The sequence below is a fragment of the Mastacembelus armatus genome, chromosome 10 (genome assembly GCF_900324485.2).
Source record: "Mastacembelus armatus chromosome 10, fMasArm1.2, whole genome shotgun sequence".
NCBI classification, from domain to species: domain Eukaryota; kingdom Metazoa; phylum Chordata; class Actinopteri; order Synbranchiformes; family Mastacembelidae; genus Mastacembelus; species Mastacembelus armatus.
In genome coordinates this window covers 15,810,834-15,824,867 of record NC_046642.1, presented here as the reverse complement: position 1 = coordinate 15,824,867, position 14,034 = coordinate 15,810,834, and the positions used below count along the sequence as shown (strand labels likewise).

The following is a 14,034-nucleotide window of genomic DNA, read 5'->3' as shown; positions in this document are numbered from 1 at the left end:
ACCATGAGTAAAAAGTTATACACCATGAATTTAATTCAATTTACCGCATTTCTGTACATTGTTCATACCACCAGCGGTGCTATTACCAGTTTTTTCCCAATTTACACCAGTTGCCAGTGATCCACTTCTTGGGGTGTTTTTAATTTACTGAAATCCAAAATTGCAGAAGTGAAACCAAGTATGCATGCATTTTGTCTGCTCAAGACTGCCACAGCATCCAGCCTCTTGATCTGAGGATTCTGAAAATTAGAACAATCTGTGAGGGCACCAAGCACATGGCAGAACTCCCCCTAAAATGGCTCCAATTACAGGCAAATGGTGCAATATTGCTTGTATAAAAAACATTTTTATTCCTCTATGTGAAGGACGTTTTACTGATACAATGGCTTTGGCAATATTTGAAATCTTAGTAGGTTTTTTAAAAACAGGTGCTTGACTCCAATGGCCTTTTAAGAGTCGACCTAATTAAAAGACAGGAGCAAATATTCAAACCAGATGTTTTGTGAATGCACTGTAGTAGAAAACAGTCCTCAAATTAAAAGAGGTGACCAGAAGAACATTGTTGTTTGAATGTGGCTCATTGTGCTGCCCATGTGTGTTTGATGGAGATGGTTATGTTCACATTGAAGGTGGGTATGACTCACTTCATCCATTAGATCAGTGGCTGGGGTTTGGACAGCAGCCCTCCCCTGATACTGAGACCACCACATACAAACCTTCCCAAACAGCCATCTGCTCAGCATTTCTTCACTGCCTTTGAGTCTTTAAAGAGAATTAAAATACTGCAAATGTAACACTTTGTTGTCCAAGGAGCAGTCACTGTGCTGCATGGCAGCAGTCACAACGCTGTGGGCCAAGTTTCCTTGAACAAACGAGGCATGTCTGCCCTCTTTCTCTTGAAATAACTTTATTCACTGTAGGGGCCCTTGTGAGATCACAGCCGCTCGATTCCCAAAAGGCGGACAGTATGCTTTACGGTTCATTTCAGAGAAAAGAACATAGGTCCCGCTGCATCCAATTAAATAAAAATAGATGCAGCTTTCATACAGTGTGTTGTACTGTATGTCCTTCACCTAGTTTTATTGGTGTAAATCACAACTCTGGAAGAGTCTTTTTCACACATTATACTTTCTAATCACACCAAAGTCTCAGAGCTTGCCAGAGTGTATGAGTGTACACTGCAGTAGGAAAGTGAAGAGTCCAGAATGAAGTTATGCCAAGCTGGAATTATGCCTTAATTCTGTAAATAAATAATCAAACCAACACTGTAGGCTCTTCCCCAGTTGGCCTCCACTCCAGCTTCCAGAGGCATCTTTGCTTCTGTCATGCTGTCAGAGCAATCACACTGACATATCTGTGCTGACAGTGTCCAGGGGCCGGGGCTGTGGGGGATGCTGGATTGTAATTTAGGTATTGGCTGAGTATGAAGAAGACCACTGACACGCTCTCTCTAAACGAACATGTTTTGTTTAACATACCACTGTCTGAATCTACTGAGTGAGTTCTTCTTGCCTACAGGAAGGCTTACTGTATAAAGAGTATCTAGGATGCATGCTTTTAGTAGTTGTTCTTATAGTACTGTATTATTTTTTTTAGATCTGAAATCCTCACCAAAAGACATTAATTATAAAGTGATAATGTGTGTGTGTGTGTGTGTGTGTGTTTTGCCAAGCATTAGAAAAGAAGACTGTTAACGATATCATGTTTGTAGTACACATAAAGCCATCGCCAACCACCAGTTAGCTTAGCTTCTGGGGAAACAGTTAACTTAATTGCTTATTACACCAATACAGCAATAAAGTGTAAAAATTTGCTGGGATTATGTTCCTGACCATTTCTTAGCTGGGGGCAATGACTTTTTGGAGTCTTGTCATAACCCAAAGTAAAATCACAAATCTCTGTTTTACAATTCAGTGTCTGTACGAATGAAATAGCAAGTTAGTTAGTGAGCAGCAGAGGTGCTGGTAGGAAGATTTTGCTACTATTGGACACAGTCATGCCAACTGTTTCCCTCTTTTTCCGGTCTTTTAGCTAAGCTAAGCTAAGCTAACTGGCTGCTTATTCAAATTTCATATTTAATTGACAGAAATGAGAGTAATATTGAATTTCTTAATAGAAAAAAATAAGCAAATTTTCAAAAATGTCAAACGATCTCTTTAACATTTTTCTGTAATTTTGAAATATTTGTGCAGACATCCAACAATGTGTTAAATGAATGTGCTAAAAATGATCGTGAAACTACAGTTCCCTGCTTTGGGAATAAAATCAAGCCTGTAATCATTATGCTTTCATTAACACTCCATAGGCCGCGCTCAGGCAGTAAAGCAAGCATCAGGGGAAGCAGCACTTGTTACTGCAGCTCTGCTGTGTTTACAGCAAAGGCTTGATTGCAGACTTCACCACAACCTCATATTCACTTCCTGTGTTAATTTCCTTTGCCATAGCAGCTCTTTCTTTCTGAGGCAACGGCGAGGGCGTGGGGGGAATTTCACTTCTGCCTCACTTCACCCTAAACACCATTCACTCAAGGCTCATATAAGAAGCCACCATATCCTGCTAAAACAAACAGCATTGAGGAGGTAGAAACAAATGCTTTTGTCTCTGAGTTATATTTAGTCCAGGCCTTCACCGAAAAGTCATTTTTCAGTCGTGTTTGCCTTGATACTGAATTAAATCATATATGTTGGCAGCTGCAGTGTCCCAGAACCACTTTTCCATGTTTGGTATGGATCATATCAGTGTACTTAACCTGCATGCCTGAGCCATACTCCCCAGTTCTGTCATATGTTTCCCAATTAGTCACATTCTGAACATCATATCGCCATGAAGGAAAAATAATTTGCCCACATCATCGTTTTATTCTTTTTCCTAACCAGCAAGCTTTGTTCAGAATGTCTGACACACAGCTGCTGCAATGCCTCAGGCCTTTCTGGGAGATACGCCATCCCGGCACTCCCTTCACTGAGGGTCTCAGTCCTACAAGCCCTGCAGGCCATTGCTCCTCAGAGAGCGGTTTGGTCCAGAAGACAGGAAACAGCTTGAGAGGAGCCCAGCAGTCAAGGCTGTGGGAGTGCAGAGGATAGGGTGGGAAAAAAAGGGGGATTTCCTCATATGGCGCTTGCGCTTTTATCTAAAGTGTGCAGTCCTGATCTGTATGTCCAATGTATGGATATGTGATGAATTTAGGGCTGATCACCTCCCCGTGATGTGTCTTTAATCTCCAAATCTGACTCCATGGAAGGATCAATAATCCTGTAAATGTAGACTGTGTTCCCATCAGTTTAACCCATTCAGAATCAAAAGATCTGTCAAACAACCACGAACAGTGATGGTGTAATCATTTCATCAAAGTTTGCACCACGCTGTGCGCACAAACCCTCTATACGCAAATGTACTGACAGACTGCCCCTTCCAGCATGATGTTTATCCCATCGGCTACACACTGATTAGGCTTCATCACAGGCTTTGAGGGGAATATTAAATGAATTATTCAGAGGCTCTGGGATGCTTTTGAGGGGAATCTCTGCTCACTGTGTCTTTAAAGAGGGGAGCCTACACTGAAGAAAGGAGGGGGCTGCTGTGCGCCAGTTGGTGGTGTCTGCCTGTCGCAGCCGCTTGGGGTTGACATTAAGAAGAGCGTGTCCACGCTTCAGCGGGGAGATACGGCGCAATTAGAAGGCACCGATACACAGATCGAGCTGCTTTCATGCAGATACTCGACAGACCGTGGATACATGGATGGACAGAGAAATATTGCAGACGGACCTAACTTGTCACCCGGTGCGAGGGATTTCTGGATATAATGGGGAATACGACACCTAAACCTTTGATAGGTGAGACTCAATTAATTCATTTCTAATCACACATCACACATCAAACCGGGTGTCTGGGTGGGGGGAAAGCTCGCTAGAAAAGAGATCCACATGGTTTGTCGTAAATCATCTAGGCTACTTGTGTAGCGTCTCCGTGCAGAGACGCGCTTCCCATCACGGGGGAGCTGAGTGTGATTCCCAGGGAGCGAGTCCAAGCAGATGAGCGCGCCAGCAAATGGACTTTTTAGCCATCGGTGCGGTGCAAGCCTCAGATTAACAAAGGGCTGATTATCAGCATCAAACCAGCAAGTCTGTTCCTTTTTTTTTAAAAGGTGACTATTGTCAGAAAAACCAGATTGGTTTGACCCGTGAGAATTGTCATTAAGTGTCATTTAATTGAAACTTTTAATATGCAGTAAAAAGGTGGGTGATCCCATTGCAGACAACATAACAATTTACAAATTGCTGGAAATCACAGTTTAATGTGGCTCCTCAGTTTCTGCTTTTTGATTTTGCTGCTACATTTGAATCTGTTTTGTGCCACCTGCAGTAATGTAGTTTTTATTACCATGCATGAACCTGGTTTTTATTTTCAGACAGGAATTCATATTTTTGTGTTATATACTACAATGTTTAATATATAGGATAGTTTATCAATCCCAATGGGAATTTGTGGAATTACAGCAACCAAATCACACATGAATCTGAAAATGTTAAAAAAACAACAACAAAAAAAAACAAAACAAAACAAAAAAAGAATAGCAAAAATAGGACTAAAATCATAAACACTGAAAAATACTGCAATACTCTATGCACTGGTGCCTGGTTATCTGCAGTTATCCCAAGTATCAAAGCTGTCTTATATAAAGTACAGTCTGAAGTGATTACCAGTGATTTATTCCTGGATGTGACTTGATTGTCAGTCCCATGTTTTTGCATAAAGCTGTCATTGCGAGCTCTCAGTACCACTCTACAATGCCATCTAGAGCACATTACTTGATAATCAGTTTCCCATATCACTTTGATTTCATGTCTGTCGCACTCCCACGCCCCCAACAGACCCACTCTCTGGTTAAATGATGTGGTTACTGCCATCAGAGCCAGCTGACGTAGGGTTTGGACTGTGAACAGTTAGTCACAGAGGAGCAGGAGCAGCTTGGGTCCTATTGCTTGCACTGTATGGTTTCAATTAACATGGAATTAATAGAATATCTGTGTTTACTGGGTCTATAGTGGACATGTATACAACATATCAGATGTGCACAACATGTCACATGTAACAAAACAGACCATCAAATTCCCTTGAAACCCTCAATAGCTTCTGTCCTTCACAGTGAATGAGTTACTGTGGAGTTACTACCTCTAGCTTAGAGGTATGAGATAATAAAGGGCCTGATCATCTTGCGGTCAAAGATAACTGACAAATCCACATAATCAGTTTAACATTACAAAAAGCTTTTCTTAGCACAGCAGTGTGTCTTGTGCAGTCTTATGATTGCGTTTATTTGACCTTTTTCTTCCAATAGGGACAAGACTGGGAGACACCATTTCCATTTCCCTACTGTTTCTCTATACATGTAACTGATTCACATGCGTGGCAGCATAGACATACTGTATGTGAACATTTTTGACAGTATTAGCTTCTAAGCTTCCACTCAGCTTTGCCTGTTAAACACATTTCTGATCAGCTGCCCAGACCAGTCTGACTGTTTCTCTGCTGTTTTTATGATTTTAGTAGGAACATCGAATATCACTGGCGTTTATGTTTACTACTCCTAAAATAGGGTCACATGACTGGGGGCTTTTAATAACAACATCATGAATGTTTTATGCTAACAGGCCTGCTTCAAAGTCTAACATCAGCTTGTGCTTTGTAATTAAAAAGTTTATTCTGGTTAGCTGTCCATTGCTGACACCGACCTGGCACCAGTTTGTGCCTATTATGTACTAACAATATCTCTGTGGTCATCAAAACACCCAGAAATATAGCTGATACTACAGTTGTTTGAAGGCACCCTGTAGAGTGTTCTTGTAAACAAATAAGGGTTATATTTACATTTAGTGTTCACCATAAGTCTTGTAATCTTGGGGACTAGTAAAAATATTAAATCCGATGACGTGCTCAACATCTGCTATTCAGCTGTCACACTGTTATTTTGAAATCTTCAAAGTTTACATCCATGTTTATTTGCCAGGTGTCTTCTTCTCTACTACCTCTGAAACATGTCTGTGCTCCATAGCCCCTTTAACGTGACCATATCAGCGTGTATGTGCACACATGTACATATAAGAAAAATAAACAAACACACAAAAAAACACACACATAGGTCGCTATAGCGCTACTAGAGGTCAAAAACTCCCCAGGAACCCTTTTGGTCCAGTTTGGTTTATACTACAGTAAGAACATATGCAAGATATAAGCAAAGACATTATTTTCAGCTGATACCTTTGTTAGGAAACAGAATTGCAATTAGGGCAATGTGCTATATATGTTTTCAATGTGCAGCACACAGAATATTTTTAACCAGATGGTGAAAAGAGTCTGGTTTGTTTTTTCAAAGATGGGTATTTATTCATTTTTTTATTTACCAAGTCAGATGCTCAACTCAATAATGTTTATAGCTGAGGGCCACAAACTGGTGTTAATGCTGACAGTGTTATATGCTGTCCCCCTTTCAATGACTTGGTGTGCTGTAACCTTCATCCTATAATGGCAAACAAGTGTCTTCACTGTAGCTCCTTTAACTGCGGAGTCCTGGTACATCATTCTGTAAGTGAAGTCTTACGCCCATAGGCTAATTTCCTCCATACACTTTAACCAAAGTACATTTTATTCCCTCAAAAGCTGAATCACTGCAGTAGGAAGGAAAGAGGCACCCACATATCATTTGACATGTTACAGATGTTCTTGCTGCTGCTTCACAGTTTAGAATATAATCAGTGATAATGTCTAATTTAGGAAATGTACTGTGGAACATTTCGCTGAGTTATTGTCTTTGCATCAGATCACAGTGAATTTTAAACAGAATTGTAATCACTCTGTGCCTGCAGGAGAGTAGAAACACCTCCTCCCTTTGAATATTGGAGTCCAGCCAGTTTATACCATAAGCTTTCTAATTTTATTTAATAACCCAAACAATCCATGTCTCATTTAACTAAACGTTGAGTTGGTCTTGTTATAATTTACGATCTTTGTTAATTTGTTTTTCTTTGTTTACATAAAAAAATTGTTTCTCAAGTAGGGCACAGGGTCCTGTAAAGACTAGATCAAAGATTAAACATTTTTTGGGCTTTTTTTTCTTTATCGTCTATGCACTGTGTGATTCATTCTCCACTACTTAAGATAACTGGGAGAATGAAAGGGGCTATTCAAGGTTTGTTTATGCTCTAGGCCAAGGGTGTGTATAGGTCATAAATAAGAGGAAAATGTGTCTGATGGTGACGCTCTGTTGATATTTTTTGTGATGAAACCTATATTAGCATTTGCTTAAATCTGTTTAGAGACTGTCTTTTTCATGTCCTTTTAATGTTTCCCAGCTTTATGCGCATGTTTTTTTTTTTTTTTTTTTTTTTCTAAATTTACCTCAGTATGTGATATAAGTGTCCTATATGGATGTGGTAAGAGGATTGATTTGGGACAGTTTGGCTTTTTATACTGTAAATGTAGGTTACATGCTAAATAAGACTATTTAATGTGCTTGAGCAGAGGGGCTTCATAATGTCAGTGTGGGAAAGGAAGTGTGCGAGACTGTGGGCGCCTTTCCATAACTGCCCTCCACCCTATAAACCCACTGCCATGGACCACTTGCAAAAGAGTTATTGTATGCTGATATGTTTTCCAACAGCTGGTGTCACTGACATTTCTGTTCTGACCTCATCAGAGCCTCACAAAAACAGACATGATGCTCACATACCTTGTTGCTATTGTCCTTAGTTGAACAGGTTGAATCACAGATGACTTTCTTTTCACTAGCTATGGCCTTGATGTTTTTACATCCACAGATGCAGCCCTGCAACCCCGACCAGTGGCAAGCCGGCAGTACTACACCCTGCCTAACAATGGTGCAGGTGTGGAGAGAAGAACGTCTCCTCCTCCTCCCATCAACATCAGCATGGAGTCGCCCCGTTTTCACCCACATGCCAAAGGAAAGAATATCAGGCTGGATGGGCAGCTTCGCCGTGCCACGCGCAAGAACAGCTTCTGTAATGGTATCACATTCAGCCATCGGCCCGTCCACCTCTATGAAAAGGTTTGTTTTTATGTCTTTTTCACTCACTCTGTTCTTAAGAGCCAGATCCTTAAAGACTGTGAGTGTATTTATGTCATTGCTGTTTGTTCAGGTGCGTCTTCGCTTGAGTGGTGTGCACACTGGCTGGAGTGGAGCTCTGCGCTTCGGTTTCACCAGTCTGGACCCCAGCGAACTGATTGCTACAGACATCCCTAAGTATGCTTGTCCAGACCTGGTGACACGGCCTGGTTACTGGGCCAAAGCTCTGCCTGAGAGGCTGGCCTTGAAGGACAACGTCTTGTCATTCTGGGCTGATCGCCATGGAAGAGTTTTCTACAGTATCAACGAAGGAGAGCCCATCCTCTTCCACTGTGGGCTCAGCATTGGCTGTCCACTCTGGGCCATCATAGATATCTACGGCATCACTCAGGAGGTCACACTCCTCGGTAATTGTCTTATTTTGTTGTTGAGTGGTTATTATTTTTGTCACGAGGCAACCGACAGCTGGCTCATATAAAAAAACGTTCAAAACTGACTGTATACTATATAAAGTTCATCATTACAAATCTTATTAATCCAAGTACTGTTTTTTTTTTTTTTTTTGACTGGAATCAACTTCATCAGTCAGCTACTAGGCCACATATTTTGAACCCTGAAACCTCAGGAACTTATTTTTATAGTGTCAACACATTCACAGCTATTTTAAGCAGCTTCCCAGGAGTTCAGAGAGCAGCTGTGACACTAAACTTTGCAGCAGCAGAGGCAAATGTAGCAGGAGCGGGTACTGAATCATGGAGGCATCTCAGTGACTCAGTGATCTGTTACACAAACTAGTGTGTGTTTGTTTAGAAAACTGGAACCTCTCCCTCTTAGACTGTCTGACCTGACAAGAGGTCAACAGATTTCAGACAACAGATCCTATCCAGTAAATTCATCCCTGCTTCTCCTTTAACACTATTTCACTATCACTTTCCCATGCTTTGTCGCTTTCTCCCTCTGTGCTTCCTTCTTTTCCATTACCCTGTCCCCTGTGGTTGCCCCTCGTACTCACTAGGTGTGTTTATCATCAGTCTGACAGGAGTTATGGCCATGTTTGGTCAAGACAGCAGATCCCAGGAGCTTTGGTGAGGGGCCAGTACACTCAACTGCTCCAACATCACTAGAAATAGTAATAAAGGAATGCATCATAAGTCAAAGAGGGACTACTAGCGGCACTCGTGTTTAGATCATCCCATAATACATAGAAAATTCAGCTCAGTTAGTCAAGAAAGGAAGTGAAACAGAGATAAATAAATGTTGAATTCTGAACTTTGTTCGAGCTGCAAAGACCAACTATTTAGTCATTTAACAAAAACTTAATTGACTCCTACTTCAGTTACCCAACAGCAACACACGAAAACTCTAGAAAAAAGATCAGAAAGAGGGGAAGTGACCTAAGCTTCCTAATACTACCTGATAATGTTTGTCCATTTTCTCCACCACAGAAAGCACATTTGCTGAGAGTGTGGGGTCCAGCTGCCTGAGTGCAGCACGTCTGAGTGCCTATCTGCCCCAGAGTAGCCACGACTCAGCCAATTACAGCAACAATCAGCTGGAGAACAACCAGGCTGCTGCTGCCAAGATGGCCACCCTCCAGCTCAATAACTATACTCAGCTCATCCCCTGCTGCTCCTCCACCTCTTCCTCCACCACACCTTCCTCATCTGCCTCCACTGGATTTAGTGCCCCGAGGGTGGTCCGGGGCCTTACTTCCCCGCTGGACAATGACTTGCACTTTCATCCCGTTCGTGGCTCTGACGTGATACTCTCTGCAGACCGCTCAGCTGCCTGCATCCACTTTCTGGACAGCAGTCGGACTCTGGTGTTCAGTGACCGGCCACTGCGTGTGGGTGAGACTTTGTACGTGGAGGTCGGCCACCTGGGTCTGCCCTACTTTGGGGCGCTGTTGTTTGGTTTAACATCCTGTGACCCAGCTAGTCTGCATGCTGGAGACCTCCCAGCAGACCCCGAGGTTCTGCTGGACCGTAAGGAGTATTGGGTTGTGCACAGGGGTTTCCCGATGCCTTGTTCTGGAGATGTGCTGAGCTTCAGTTTGCTACCAAGCGGAGAGGTGCACCATGGGGTGAATGGAGTGGGACGTGGCAGACTACTCTGCGTGGACTCCTCTCAGGTCCTGTGGGCCTTTTTCATGCTCCATGGGGCTGTCAACAGACTCAGGATACTAGGTAAGCTGAGTTTATTTGCAATTCCTACAATTTTATTTTTGTAATTATTGTTATTATTTGACAGTTTATGACCATCTAGCAAAACACAAAACACCAAAAGGGAAACTACACATCAAAGTCTGTTTACTGGTCTTGCTAAATACTACTGCATATGTGAAAAAGTTGTATAAAGCTGTTTCTGGCTTCAGGGGGAGCGGCACAAAATCTGATAATTGCCTAAACATATCCTTAACCCAGATCAAACTGTTTGTGTTTGAGTTGCATTGTGGGTGATTTAGGCACCAGGTTTTGACAAGGAAGAAGTACGATAAAAAAGAGTACGATAAAAAACACAACCAAATAATATGTGAGAGATAGTGAGAATGGGTCCTCAGCTTTCTATCAGAAAGCAAATTCATTTTTTAAAATGTTGAATTTTTTCTTTAATTCTTAAATAATAAATGCCTGAAATGACAGTGAGTTATTATCAGTCTATTCTGGAGTCCAGACAGCCCCACCAATTTAGTTTTCCCAGACTAAAGGAATGCAGGGGAGTAGTTTAAATCTGTATGTGCCTGTTTGGTTTAGAGAAGTGACCTATCTGTCCTACTCCCACATAAACTCCCAGCAGCTCAGATCACATTTTCTGTGGTTTCTGATCCAACAATATTATCCTCAAACAGAAACGTCTGAAAGAAATTCACTCCTTGGAACTTCCAGTAATGTGAACATGCATATCTAATCTGACCGGTTTGGCCCAACCAGCGTAATGCCTCAGAATTACATTTCAAGAATTCAAGCACACAATTTTGAAATTATACTAGTTGCAGTTTAATATACCCTTTGTTTGAATTGTGTCTTTAAAGTATGTATGTTAGTCCAGGGACAGCACGGTGGCTTGGTGGTTTGCACTAAGCACCTTCACAGCAACAAGGTTCCTGGTTCAAAACCCATCAGGGGCCTTTCTGTGTGGAGTTTGCATGTTCTCCCTGTGCTTGTGTGGGTTTTCTCCAGGTACTCTGGTTTCCTCCCACAGTCCAAAAACATGTATGTCAGGTTGATTGGTGACTCTGAATTGCCCATAGGAGTGAGTGTGAGTGTGTGAGGTTGTTTGTCTCTATGTGGCCCTGTGATGGACTGGTGACCTGTCCAGGGTGGACCCCTGCCTTTCACCCAAAGAGAGCTGGGACAGGCTCCAGCAGATCCATGTGACCCTGGTTAAGAAATAAGTGGGTATAGATGATGGATGGATGTTAGTGCAGTTGTCTGGGGTTTGCTCATGTATATTTATTTATTTTATTTATTATTGTGACACACAGGAACACTGCAGTCCAGCCCACCCTCCGCATCTCCCAGCACTTCTCAGAGCAGCAGTCCAGATGACAGCGACTCAGACCTGGCTTTCAGTGTCAACAGATCTTCTTCTGCCTCTGAATCCTCTCTTGGTAGGTTCATCATAGACTGCAGATTGTACAGGGTGTACAGTGTTTTTTCTGATGTAGAGTCGTGACATTTGTGTTGGACAGTATTCTTATGTGACACTGACAAAGACGTTTTGTCTAATCTTTGTGTGATATGGCAACCACAACTCTCTCTTTTTAAAGTCTTGTTGTTAAAAATATTGTTCTGTGATTTAGTGCATATTAGAGCTTGAGCAACTAAGCTTCAACTATTAGGCCAATCAATAAATCATTTTAGTAATTTGTTAAAGAAAAAATCCAAATATTGTTTCTTTTCTTCATCTTAACATTAAGATTCTGACACGGTAAAGCATCAGTATTGCCTGGCACAATGTTTCCATAACAACAAGGGTTTTCTGTGTATATGCACTCATGTCTGCTGCATTTCACCACCCACATTTTCTTCCTTTTCCTGTAGTGACTGCTCCCAGCTCCCCTCTCAGTCCCCCTGTCTCTCCCACTCTCACTGCCTCAGAACTGCCCTCTGCTGGGAAAAATGGAGAATGCACCATTTGCTTCGACCAGGAGGTGGACACGGTCATCTACACCTGCGGACACATGTGTCTGTGCAACGACTGTGGGCTGAAGCTGAAGCGCCAAATCAACGCGTGCTGTCCGATATGCAGAAGGCCTATCAAAGATGTAATCAAAACATATCGGCCCTGATATTTTAGCAGGTCCTCTGACTTCTGATGCTGGACGCCACCTGTTTTTGTCCTTCTCAGGCTTTGTTGGACACAGATCTTAGCCCTAAACGGAGATTAGCCACATCAGAACATAGCTGTGCCTATGTTTCCATTTTGTATGGGTAAATACTTTCTGGACATAGACTCTTCAGGTTGCAGGACTTTGACTAAACTTATCTAAATACAGGCTGCATATGTGAGCTCCTATATTTTGGCTAAGAAAGCTGATATGAATCACATGCTCCTCCTTTGCAGTTTCCATGTAATGTGTCTTATGTCTCATGTATTTCCTGAGCAGAAAAACCTGCTGTGAATATTTTATTCTGACCGTCATTGTCGTAGATTTATGTGTGCTTCAGCAGAATATGCCGACCGTAGTCTATGACTTCTAGTGCCTTAGAGTTTGTGTGTCCCTGTAATTATGCTTACAATCCTAGCCATATTTTCAATGTACAGTACTAAAGGTTTGTGATGGAAAAGGCACCCAGATACAGCATTTATGCAATAAAGGGCGTAACAGTACACAGAATGATGTATGTTAATGTATGTAAGTGTGTTCAGTGTTGTGCTGTAAGAAAAGTATGTTTGGAAAGAATAAAGTGAAGAAAATGGTTTTGCACAATTAGAGATGAATAAAAGTGGTCAATGGGGTGATTAAAATGTGTCTAGAAACAAGTTTGCTCCATCACTATGCCTTCCTACAGGCTCTAAAAAACCCTGTCTGCCATAGACATTGATCTTCTAATAGCTGGTAATCAGGTTTAATTGATAAATTGTAATGTAAGTAAAAAGGTAATACATTTAAAGATAAACCAACATTTTTATCTCTTTTTCTCACAATTCAAGCCATATTTTAGCAATAAAATAACACCTAACATTTTGTCCCTAGTCTCTTTTCCTTATTATTTTTAAAATAATGAACATTATGCTACAGAAAACCAACAAAACTGAACTTAAGATGAGACTATTTTGTCAACTTCTGTTTCCAATGCAAAGATCAAACCTGAAACCCAACTTTCAAGCCATCATGGATGGAAATATGAACATCTGTAAATCAGTGACAGCTTCATCCCCTGCTAAAGATCATGTGATGTGACAGAAAGCTCTAGACCATCTGTTAAACGGACCATGAGGAGACTATTTTGATGGCTGTTACTTTCATTCAATAGGGTCCTACATAAACAAAACAGATTTCTCTCATTTGTTTCGTACACACATTTATTTGAAAATAACATGATTTTTTGTAAAATGCGAGGGAAAAAAACATAAGAGTAAGTCTCACGACACAAACATGCATTACACCAAACATGCGCAATTCAATTCAATTCAGTTTTATTTGTATAGCTCCAAATTACAATACAATCATCTCAAAACACAAAAAACAAAAAAACCCAGTGCACTGATGGTCCTCGGGCAGTCTAGGCCTATAGAAGCATAACTATGGGAGGTTCAGGGTTACCTGAAGCCGGACCTAACTATACACTTTGTCAAAAAGGAAGCTTTTAAGTCCAGCCTTAAAAGTACAGAGAGTGTCTGCCTCCTGAATCCAGACTGGGAGCTGGTTCCACAGGAGAGAATAGGCAGAGCTAACAGGCTGGGCTTAGAGGTAAGGGTCAAATTGAGGTTAGGGGAAATACATATCC

The 14,034-nt window shown here is 41.5% G+C and overlaps 1 protein-coding gene across 1 annotated transcript; it reads left to right on the top strand.

The window, feature by feature from the left end:
- Positions 1–3,392: 3,392 nt before the first annotated feature.
- neurl1b (neuralized E3 ubiquitin protein ligase 1B) lies at positions 3,393–13,016 on the top strand. Its single transcript, XM_026330798.2, has 6 exons — positions 3,393–3,833; positions 7,815–8,062; positions 8,154–8,487; positions 9,526–10,266; positions 11,565–11,690; positions 12,124–13,016. The coding sequence occupies exons 1-6, from the start codon at positions 3,803–3,805 to the stop codon at positions 12,369–12,371; spliced, it is 1,728 nt and encodes a 575-aa protein (XP_026186583.1). The 5' UTR covers positions 3,393–3,802; the 3' UTR covers positions 12,372–13,016.
- The last annotated feature ends 1,018 nt before the right edge of the window (positions 13,017–14,034 follow it).